Raw genomic sequence first — 11,480 nt, 5'->3', positions numbered from 1 at the left:
CCAGGAATTGTGTCCCATCTGTCTCCTTTTCCAGTGTGTGCATGACTGCCTGATCCCTTCCTTTGTGCTGTTGGTGCTGCCAAACCTTTTCTCCTGAGGTTTTTCTGGGAATATTTCCTTAAGACCTCCCCTGTTTTGTCTGGAGACCTTGTGGTTCTGCTCCTTTTGAGCTTTCTCATCCCATAAAATCCAGCTTGGGGTCATTTCCCTGCTGCCTTGGGATATCTCCATCTGTGGTGCTGCCGTGGTTGGAGGGAAATGAGGGAGCAATTCACTAATTTGGGATGGAAAAAGGGAATGCTGGTGGTGAGAATTGGCTGTGATGTCGTTGTAGGTCCCAGGACCAATCCCAGGGAACAGGACCTGCAGTGGGAGAGCAGCACTTGGAGACCCAGAATGGAATTGGGGTAGGAAAACTGGGGGGAATGTCACCCTCTGGACCTAATCCTGCATCTCCACCATTCACTTGGGATTTGGGATAACCTCTCTCCTTTCCCAACATCTCCTCCCTTTATTCCTGCTTCCCACAGGCCCCAAGTGAAGATGTTGCTGGTGGGGTTGCATTCCCCTCTGGAGAGCCTTTGGAGAGGGATGTGGGGCTCACAGCTGTGAGGGAGAGTGAGGAGAAGGAGCTGGATCCCCCTATCCCACAGCAGGAAGAGGATTCCCAAGCCCCAGAAAGAAAGAGAGGGAAGAAACAAGAGGAAAACAAGCAGGAAAAGGGATTGAAGAGAAAAGGAGGGAAGAAACATGAGAAAAACAAGCAGGAAAAGGGATTGAAGAGAAAGGGAGGGAAGAAACATGAGGGGAACAAGCAGGAAATGAGACTGAAGAGAAAAAGAGGGAGGAAGGATAAATTTGAGGATTTGGTGGATGGCATTGAGGAGGAGGAGGGGGATGAAGGCAGGAATTGGGAAGGGGGACAGGGAAGAGCCAAAAAACAGAGAAGCAACAGCAGCCAGGGGTGGGATGAAGGGAAAAGAAAGCGGGAGAAGGGGAAAGCAAAGAAGCCCAGCAGGGGGAAAGTGAAGGGGGTGGTAAAGGTGGGTAAGAGGAAAATGAAGAAGGAGAAATTGCTGAAAGAGGAACAAGAGATGGAGAAAGATGAGGAGGGAGAGAAAGGAGTGGGAAGTGACGAGGAAGAGAGGGAGGGAAAGGGAAGTGGAAATGGAAAAGGAGTAGAAAAGGAGGAAGAAGTGGATGAGAAAGGGGAGGAAGGATTAGGAGAGGCTAGGAGTGCAGGGATGGGGCAGGAGGTGAAGGAGGAAGAGGATGAAGGGAAGGGAGATATTCAAGTGGAAGAGAAAAAGAAGAAAAAAAATAAGAAAAAGCCAGAGGGGGAAACAAAAGAGACGGAGAAAAAGAGTGAAGAGGAGGAAACCCCAGGGAAAACTGGGAAAAGGAAATCAAAGGAAGGAGAAGAGAAGAAAGAGGAAGAAAAGAACAATAAAAAGACTAAAAAACAGAAGGAAGAAGAAAAAGAGGCAGAAAACAAATGGAAATGGTAAATTCCGGCGTGCCTTTGGCAGGTCTAACCCTGGGACTGGGATTTTAATTTTATTTTGTGGGGAAAACCAGTGAAAGTTCCTATTTTTGGCTATTTTCCTATATTCCCCTGAGCCTTGAACTCACCACTCTTGGAAATGGGTGAGAGATCAGGGAAGGTCCTGAATGCACAGCAGGATTTGTATCATAATTATCTTTATTTTTAAATTTATTTATTTATTTATAACATTTATTTCTCCTCCAATGATTTTCTTGGTGCCCATCCTAGGAAGGGAGGAGCTCATAATTATTGGAAGGAAATAATAATAATAATAATAATAATAATAATAGTCCAAGACAGCAGCACCCCTATCAGGGAGCTGTAGAGGGTCTGAATTCCTTCCCCACTTCTTTCTCCAGCAGATTTGGGATGATCCAGGCAGGTATTTTATAGGAAAGGATGTGGAATGTGGCTGCTGGATGCTGGATTATTTTTTGGAAGTGCAGCTTCAGCCACTTGGTGTCACTCTCTCCCAGATCTCCCCAAGATCTGGGACAGAGCAGGAGGATTTTTGGGATGCTTTTTGGGAGCCTGTGGCAAACCCTGATCTGGGAGGAGCCGTTATCCCAGACAGGGATATCCATGGATACCTGGATCTTGAAGGATCCAGGGTGACATGAAAAATAAGATTTTATATATTTTTTTCATAATCAATGCGTTGTTTGGAATGGCTGGATCCCGGCATGGAGGCTGGTATATGGGAATTCAATCCCAAAAAATTATCCACAACTACATTTCCCATGAGAAAATTCCCACGTGTCACCCTCCTTGGCCTCTGGATGGTCTTGGGGGGATCTGTGCAAGGTGAGTGTGGGGGATGCTCTGCAGGAATTTGGGATCCCAGAATTTTGGGAAGAGAGATGATCACAAAATGATCCTGATGCTGCCTTTCTCTGATGCTTTCAGCCCAAATTCCTGGAGTTTGTTGGTTTTCCTCGACTATTTCATTTTCTCTGTTTTTATGGCAAAATGCACCTTTGGATACCATGGATTTATTCCACTCTGCTTCCCACGGGGAGTAAAAACAAATCACAAATAACTTCTGGGGCATTGCTGAGCGAGAAACAGGAATTTTGCTTTCTCTGTGTGGAATCTTGCTGTGTTTTCCCAGAAATCCTTGGCTTTTTTTTTCCTGGAGATGCTGGGATTAAGGGACCAGTGCCAGCCTGGCTGTGGGACGCAGATCCCTGCCTGTCCCCTGCTGTCACCAGTGCTCTTCCTCTGACCCTAACCTGTGGTTTTATCCCTCTTTTTAGAGTCCTGCTCCTGATTTTCCAGTTGGATTTTTTGACATTATTATTTTTTTTTAATTTTCAAATTTAATTTACTGGAATTTTTGTTGCAGTTTTTTAAATCCTCACAGTCAAAACTTGTAGTGGCTTCGAAATCCCATTTGCTGCTGCATGGGGAAAGATTCCTTTAGGTCTCATTTGCATTAAAATCAAAGTTATAAATATTTATGAGGCATAGGTTTCCCAGATAAGCCCTGGCTGCCCCATCCCTGGAAGTATTCCTTGGATTGGATAGGGTTTGGAGCAACCTGGATTAGTGAAAATTGTACCTGCCCATGGAAAGGGGTTGGAATAAGGTGGCTTTTAGGATCTCTTCGCTCCCACCCTGAGTTCCTCCATGTCACCACACCTCAATTTCATGGATTCTCTTCCAGTTTTCCTTGTTTTAAAGAACAGGGAAACTGAGCCAGCAGTGGAGAAAATGGGATTTCACCTGGAATTTGTGCCAGCTGTCACTACTCCGAGCATTCTCCCAGTGTCACCTTGGGAGGAGGTGCCAGATGCCAGATTTGGGAAATTCTCATGGACTCCTGTGTGTCTGTTCCAGGTGGGAAGAGGAGAAGAAGGAAGATGGAATCAAATGGATGCAGCTGGAGCACCGAGGGCCCTACTTTGTGCCCCCCTACGAGCCCCTGCCCAAGGATGTGCAGTTTTATTACGATGGTACAGCTGTGATGGGACCTGGGGCTTGGGGTGGTGTGCTCTCCTTAGGGAAGATGAATATCCCATTGGAAAAGCCATGGGTTCAAGCTGGAGGATCTTACACATGGTTGGAATTATGGAGGTTTTGGGGGAGCTGCTCCTAATTGCCGTTTTTTCTCATTAAGCTGCATTTTAGGTTTCAGGTTTCACAGCTCATCCATGCTTTCCCACGAGCTGGAAAAATGGGATTTTACTGTTCCATGGCCTCAGGGACTGACACATCCAAGGATGTGGCTGGGCTGCTTCAAGCTCCTGATGTCCCCAGGGTCACCTCACATCACCTTAGAGCAACTCAGGGTGTCGCTGGCAGGACAGATCCAGGCTTCTGTTGCCTCTGTGTTTTCCCGACATTCCCACTGGGATTCCTGCCATTCCCAGCTCTCAGTTCATCCCTGAACTCATTTCTGAAGGACCAAAGGGAGGGGGAAATAAGGACATTGGGGGTCAGCCCAGGCATGGTGGAGATGGAAAGGATCACGTTCCCTTGGCGTTCCTCAGTTCCCTGGAGCTTCCCATACTTTTTTTTTGCTGTAGGAAAAAGGCCACTTTGGGAAAAGGAGGTGCCTGGCAGGGCCGGTGGGCACTGCTGGGACATCCATGGGGCTGTCAGGGATTTTGGCTCCATGAGGAGGAGCCTTGACAGGGTTTGGACCTTCTCTGTGATCTTTGAGGTGTTGTGGATCTGGGCTGGTGGCTTTGGACTTTGGGATATTTGATGTTGACTTTTTTCCTAAAAAAATGTCACCGTTCTTGGATGGAAAAGTGTTTGCGGACAGGCAACAACCCCGAGTAGGAAGGGCCCATGGATGAGCTGGTGTTTGGGAGTTGACGGGGGGCTGCTCCAGAGCTCCATTCCCTTCAGTCCAAAAATCCCAAAAACAGTGGTTCAAGTAGGAATCAACCATTCCCTGGACATCTCCAGAGGACTTTTTCCTAGAAAAAGTTATTTCCAATAATCCCTAGGATGAGCCAAGATATTCCTTGCTTTTGTTGTGTTTCTCCAGCCAAAGAGCTCAGGAGGGGATGGTGGCTTTGCCTCCAAGAAATGATTCAAGATCCTTAGAAAATCTAAGGAATAATCCAAGGTTCTGCTCACAGAAGCTGTGGCTGCCCCATCCCTGGAAGTGTTCCCGGTTGGACAGGCCTTGGAGCAGCCTGGTCTAGTGGGAGGTGTCCCTGCCTCTCTTTTCCCAGGAAAACCCTTGAAGCTGAGCCTGGCCACGGAGGAGATCGCCACGTTTTATGCCAAAATGTTGGATCACGAGTACACCACCAAGGAGATCTTCCAGAACAACTTCTTCCATGACTGGAGGAAGGTACCTTCCCTGGGAGGGCTCCTTGATATCCATCAAACCCATCAGCACCAGCCTGTGGTGTGGGATGGAGGGAATGGAGGGATTTGCTCCTTATTTATAATTATTTATAATTGTGACATTCTAAATCCTGATTTATTTCCATGGGGGGGTTTTTTGTGGGTTTGGGCTGGGATTTGCTTTCTGTGCTCCCTCTGAGTTTTAGTGATGGGTGCAGGTGGTGGATCTTGCAAACAGCTCCAAAATCAGTTTGGGACACCAAAGGAATAACCTTTGATCCCAAAACAACCCAAAACTCTTTCTAGGGAATGTTTACACTTCCCAAATATATTTGGTGCTGTCCCGGCAGTTGTGTTTGAGGACTTTTTTCCATATTAGGTTCTTCCACCCCAGAACTGGCTGTCTTTTTTCAAAGAATGGGTCTCTATTCCCTTTTCCAAGGACAGGCACAAGCAGCAGCTCCATGTGGAATTAGTTTTGCCTCCTGGCTTTTCCCAGCCCCTCTCATCTCTTTCCCAGGAAATGACCTCAGAGGAGCAAGAGATAATCAAGGACCTGGACAAATGTGACTTTGGGGAGATCCACAAATATTTTGTGGACAAAAATGAGGCTCGTAAAGCGCTTCCCAAGGAGGAGAAGCAGGTGAGGACTGGTTCCTATGACATGTTTTGGGAATTTTGGCTCTTTGTTGTTTTCTTTCCTGGTGTTGTGCCCTGAGTTTGGACTTCTTTAATCCAGCTCTGTCTCCATGGCCATTGCCCCTGTCTTCCTGAATTTTATCAGCTGGTCTGCACATTCCATGGCTTTGCATGGTACCAGTCATCCTTGGATCATGTTTTGGAGTCCTTCCCTGTCCAGAGGATTGTGGATTTTGCCAAGGGAATGATGGCACTTGGACTTCTTGGTTGGAATGTTAAAGATCCTTTCCAATCCAAACCATTCTGATTTTTTTGGGGGTGTCCCGGTTTCAGAAGCTGAAGGAGGAGGCGGATAAGATCCAGGAGGAATATGGGTACTGCATCATGGATGGCCACCGGGAGAAGATTGGCAACTTCAAAACTGAACCTCCAGGGCTCTTCCGTGGCCGTGGGGAGCACCCCAAAATGGGGATGCTGAAGAAGAGGATCATGCCAGAAGATGTCATCATCAACTGCAGCAAGTGGGTTGTCCTTGGAAGTGCTGAGCTCCTGGGGCTTCCCTTGGGATTTGGGGGAACTGGGCACTTCCTCTGCCCAGAGTTGGGGTTTTTCTATTTTTTTAAATCCCTGTTTTCCACATCCTGAGAATGTTTTTCCCTCTGAGTTTTGTGAGCTGGAATGGTCTTAAGCCACCCACTTGAAGACCTTGATTCAAAACGTTCCCCACCAGTCCAGAAAGTTTTCCTGTTGTTCCCAGCATCCCAATGATAAACACCTGATTGTGGGAAGAGTTTGGAGCCCCAGGAGCAGCTGAGGGAGCTGGAGGGGCTCAGCCTGGAGGAAAGGAGGCTGGGGGAGACCTTCTAAAACTCCCTGACAGGAAGGTGGAGCCACATAGGGCTTGGCTTCTCCAAGAAAAAAAGATAGGAGACGAGGAAATGTCCTCAAGTTGTGGGAGAGGAGGTTTAGGTTGGATATTAGGGAAAAAAAAATCTCTACAGAAAGGGTTGTCAGGCACTGGAAGGGGCTGCCCAGGGCAGTGGTGGAGTCACCAACCCTACAGGAGTGTGAAAGCTGTGTAGATGTGGCACTTGGGGACATGGTTTGGTGCTCCTGGCAGTGCCGGTTCATGGTTGGACTCGGTCTTGGAGGGGTTTTCCAACTTTAATGATTCCATGTTGTGGAGTAATTCTAGGTGGATTCCATGCTTTCTCAGTCTTTGGCTCACTGGAAACTTCATTCTTCATGGTCTGAGGGCTCTAATCCTGCTCTTCCCACAGGGATTCCAAGATTCCCGAGCCCCCAGAAGGCCACAAGTGGAAGGAGGTGCGCTTTGACAACACGGTCACCTGGCTGGCCTCGTGGACAGAGAACATCCAGAACACCTTGAAGTACATCATGCTGAATCCCAGCTCCAAGCTGAAGGTTGGAATAATGCCCTTGGTCAGCTGAAAAAAATCTGGGAAAGCCAGGATGTGGAGTATTAAAAAAATTTTTTTTTTTTGGCCCTTCTCTTAAAAGTGGATAAACAAAATGAGGGAAAGGACAGATGACTGTGAAGCATCAAACTTACTCCAAGGAATGGGTTGCTCCTGGCAGAGTGATCCTGGTGCCACATTGCTCATGTGTGTCCAGGGAAGGCTGTTGGAAGCTGGATGGGGGCTGAAAGGATCCACAGGGGCTAAGAAGATCCACAGGGACCAGAGTGGGGTTAATTATAGCAGGAAGTGGAGGGTAGGAAGAGATGGGATTGAACTCTGTGGGAAGAGAAAGGGGATTTGAGGCTGTTTCTAAGGGCTCAGGAAAAGTGGGAATGCTGTCCAGGTGGACACAACTGACCACGTGCTCTGTCAGTCCACACTGGTGTTCAAGGAGCCACCTTTGGCCATGGTTTGCCTAGTTGGTCTTTGCCATGCTCTGGCTGGTGGAGAACACCCTGACTTGGCCAGGATCCAGATCCAGCACGGCCAGCAGAGGGCACAGAAACCCTGGATGAGCTGTTTCTTTCCCAGTTTCTTCACTTCGTGGATTTTTTCTCAAGAAAACAGTGGGGTTTGAGCAGGATTTGGATGCTGGAGGTGTTTGTAGAGCAGGACTTGACTGGTAGGGGTGCAATAAAGATGGGGCATGGAATGGAAAATATCCTGGTTTCCCATATCCATTCTTCCAGGGGGAGAAGGATTGGCAGAAATACGAGGTCGCTCGGCGCCTGAAGGATGTTGTCCACACAATCCGGGCTCAGTACAGAAAAGACTGGAAATCCAAGGAGATAAAGAAGAGGCAAAGAGCAGTAGCCCTCTACTTCATTGATAAGGTATCCACAGCTTCACCCCAGGTCCCCCATCCACGTGAAATTTGGGAATTCACTTCCCTGATCCACCCCACCATGTAGTTTTTGGTGTTTGCTGGTTCTGCCACCCAGGTTGGCTCCACATGAGGAATCTGGGAATGATTATGGAATCCTGGAATGGTTTGGTTGGATGGGACCTTCAAGATCATCTCATTCCAACCCCCGTCATGGGCAGGGTCACCTTCCACTTGACCAGGTGGTTCCAAGCCCCATCCATCCTGGATTCAAATATTTCCAGAGATGTGGAAAATGAAAATTGTCCCTAGTGGAAGGTGTTCCCTAGGAAGATTGAAATTTGATGATCCTGAAGGTCCCTTCCAAATCATTCTATGAATCTATAGATGGAGATGATCCATCTCCTCTAGTCCCGATCCACTTTAACAACCTGGCAAAGGGGAATTGAGGTGGAATAGCACAGGATGGATGACTCCTTATTTTCTTTCCAGCTGGCCCTGCGAGCTGGGAATGAGAAGGAGGAAGGGGAGACTGCGGACACGGTCGGCTGCTGCTCCCTGCGCGTGGAGCACATCCAGCTGCACCCCCAGCTGGATGGGCAGGAGCACGTGGTGGAGTTTGACTTCCTCGGGAAAGACTCCATCCGTTACTACAACAAAGTGTCCGTGGAGAAGCCGGTGAGTGGGGCAGGAGTAGAGGAAGTGCTTGGTTGTCTGGGTTCCCTCAGTGTTTATCAGTCCCAAATTTCCATCCAAAACCTGTTACCAAGATGTGCTTTAACCCTGGAGAATGGGAGGAATTTTGAGATAGGACTTCCAAGGTTGTTCTACTTCATGAGGGAGAAGCCCCAGCTTTGGCTGGAGCAGCCTTAGATGACTCGTGCGTGTAGGACTTGAAATGTCTCCATTTATATGAAATAATTTTTCTTTGTCCATGGGAAAAAAGATTTTAGTGGTGTTTGTGGAGAAACTGGAATGTCAGAGATGGGAAAGATGGGGGGGAACACCCAGTGGCACCTTGAAGTTGAGAAGGTTGGTGGGATGTGCCAACACAAGGGTGAATCAGAGTCCTTCTGGAGGAGGAGAGAGATGAGGGAGATGTCTGGGAGCAATTCATTCCTTGGCCATGACCAGGGCTGTCCTTTCCCCCTCTTCAGGTGTTCAAGAACCTGCAGCTGTTCATGAAGAACAAGGACCCCAGCGATGACCTCTTTGAGCACCTCAATGTGAGTTGTCACCTCGGAGCTTTTCAAACAGTACTGGTGGCTCTGAAGGAGGAGAAGCCAAACCATGACACCCTTGGCCACCTTTGGTGGTCACCCTTTGCCTTATTTTATCTCTCTGCTCTCCAGGAACATCACTGTCACTGTTTGAACATATTTTGAGGTTTTCCAGCCTCTTTTTGCACTGCTTCCCTGTGTCCCTGCTGAGGAGCTGGATTCCTCCTCCTTCCCTCCTCCAACTCACTCACTTGGGCTTTTTTTTTAGCCTGGGAAGGTCTGCCCACATTTTGGGGAATTACTGGAGGTACCAGACCTCAGCTTTTTGTTGCTTTTGCACCTCACTAGGGCTCCACAGAAGCAGGAGAGGTTGCTGGAGGGATGTGCTGCCTTCCCTCCTGGAAAAACCTCCTCCCTCATCTTCCTTGGGATGGGATGTGGGATCAATGAGTAGCTCCATGTTTCCTGTAGAACAGGGATGTGATATTGGATGTGAGCTCAGGAATGATTGTTGGAAAAGACCTCTAAAATCATTAAATCCAAGCATTAACCCAGCACTGCCAGGTCCACCACTAAACCACGTCCCCAAGTGCCAAAATGTGTCCTCTTGGACATAGGTGGGCAGAAATTATTGACTTCCAGAGAGATTTTTTTGTGGATTTAGGTAGAATTTTTAGGCCGGTTTTGGGTAGCTGATGACCTTACCCCACAAGCAGCTCTACAAGCTGCAGGATTTAATTTTTTGTTAATGCCTGATTTTGGTTGCTTAGGCAGAAGATGGTCTAAAAAGAGATTTGTCCCGGCTTCTGCTTGTTATTACTTAGTGGAATCATGGAATGGTTTGGATAGGAAGAGACCCTGAAGTCTGTCAAGTTCCAAATCCCTGCCATGGGCAGGGACACCTTCCACTATCCCAGATTGCTCCAAGCTCCATCAACCTGGCCTTGAACAATTCTAGGGATGGAGCAGCCACAGTTAGGGAATTCCTTTCCAAGGCCTCACCAGCCTCACAGGGAAGAATTCCTTCCCAATATCCTGTCAAACCCTTTGTCATTTTGAAGCCATTCCTCCTTGTCCTACCACTAGAATTCCTAATGTGAGTTTCACCTTTTCCCTGTTTTTCCCTCATCCAGACAACCTTCCTGAACAAACACCTCCAGGACCTCATGGATGGTTTGACGGCCAAAGTCTTCAGGACCTACAACGCTTCCATCACCCTGCAGGAGCAGCTCAAGGCCCTCACCAACCGTGAGTTCCAGTGGCTGTGGTGTCACCAGGGCATGGCTGGGACCAAAGGGCTCAGGAATATCCATCCATTGCCTTGGGATCCCTAAAACTGCCCATGTCCCACCTGGACAGGTGATGCTCCACCTAGTGGGGCAGGAGTGACATATGGGGGTGAGCAGCAAGTCAGGGATGTTGATAAGTGAGAAGTGGTGAACTCGGGGATACTCTGACTAACTGAGGGCCAGGATGGGAATATTTTCCCTCTTTTCCTTGTGTTACTGGTTGGCTGTACTGTTTCTGCCTCCTTGGGTACGGTAGGGATGAGTCACAGCACCAGACTGTGATGCTCAATTGTCCTTCCCCAATTCCCACAACCATTATTGCTCTCCCTGGGGAGAGAATGCGACAGCAACTTGTTTGCCTCTCCTTCTGCTGTATTCCCTGCTTTTCCCAGCTCCTGGAATGGAGTCAGAGTGATGTTTTCATTTCTTTCCAGCTGAAGACAACGTTGCAGGAAAGCTCCTGTCCTACAACCGAGCCAACAGGGCTGTGGCCATCCTGTGCAACCATCAGAGGTCTATACCAAAAACCTTTGCCAGGTCCATGCAAGTCCTCCAGGAGAAGGTGAGACGGACCCAGCTGAGAGATCCCAGACCTAATCCGGCCTCTGAATTTTATTTTTGGGCTGGGGTGATGTCTGGAGGGATCATCTTGGTCAAAAACATCAGGGAATGTCCTGGGAGTAGTGGATTGCTATCCAGGGGTGGAGAGGGATGTGGTGATCTCAAATACTGGGGGAAGCAACTTGGCACAGAATTTGGGTGAGTTTTTATGAGTTTGGGGCTTTTTTAATCACTCTGTCTTCAAGCCAAGCTGGGGACCTTTTGTGATGGCAGCTCTGGCCCAGTTGGATCCAGATCAGAGAAATTGGTTTTCCTGTCTTTTTCCAGGACGAGCAGCTTGAAAATACTTTAAATTACCACTTTTAATTGTCCTCAATTTTTGCTCACACCCCACTGAAGGGCTGGGACTTTTCTGAGCGCTCTGGTGCTTTCACAAGTCCCTCAGTCTCAGGCAGCTGCAGAAGATGGACAGATTTAGGAGCTCCAAGTGTTTGTGGCATCTGGGCTGGGATGATATTTTAGAAGATGCTAAAAAATGCTTGAGCCCAGAAAATGCTGCAGGGACAAATTGGGAAGTAGGGTTGGTAAGAAAATGAGGAATGGTGTGTGAAGGGA

The 11,480-nt window shown here is 48.2% G+C and overlaps 1 protein-coding gene across 1 annotated transcript in view; it reads left to right on the top strand.

Moving 5' to 3' along the window:
* Positions 1-4,732: 4,732 nt before the first annotated feature.
* TOP1MT (DNA topoisomerase I mitochondrial) overlaps positions 4,733-11,480 on the top strand; it is a 7,855-nt gene continuing 1,107 nt past the window's right edge. Inside the window, exons 1-9 of the mRNA XM_031064406.1 lie at positions 4,733-4,856; positions 5,373-5,495; positions 5,825-6,012; positions 6,772-6,916; positions 7,662-7,805; positions 8,288-8,473; positions 8,953-9,021; positions 10,149-10,263; positions 10,739-10,866. Coding sequence (XP_030920266.1) covers positions 4,791-4,856; positions 5,373-5,495; positions 5,825-6,012; positions 6,772-6,916; positions 7,662-7,805; positions 8,288-8,473; positions 8,953-9,021; positions 10,149-10,263; positions 10,739-10,866 — 1,164 coding nt within the window. The 5' untranslated portion in view covers positions 4,733-4,790. The remainder of the gene's footprint in view (positions 4,857-5,372; positions 5,496-5,824; positions 6,013-6,771; positions 6,917-7,661; positions 7,806-8,287; positions 8,474-8,952; positions 9,022-10,148; positions 10,264-10,738; positions 10,867-11,480) is intronic.

Source organism: Geospiza fortis, unplaced genomic scaffold (assembly GCF_000277835.1).
Source record: "Geospiza fortis unplaced genomic scaffold, GeoFor_1.0 scaffold543, whole genome shotgun sequence".
NCBI lineage: Eukaryota > Metazoa > Chordata > Aves > Passeriformes > Thraupidae > Geospiza > Geospiza fortis.
The sequence above is the reverse complement of the archived record's forward strand: the minus strand, read 5'-3'. Positions and strand labels throughout refer to the sequence as shown.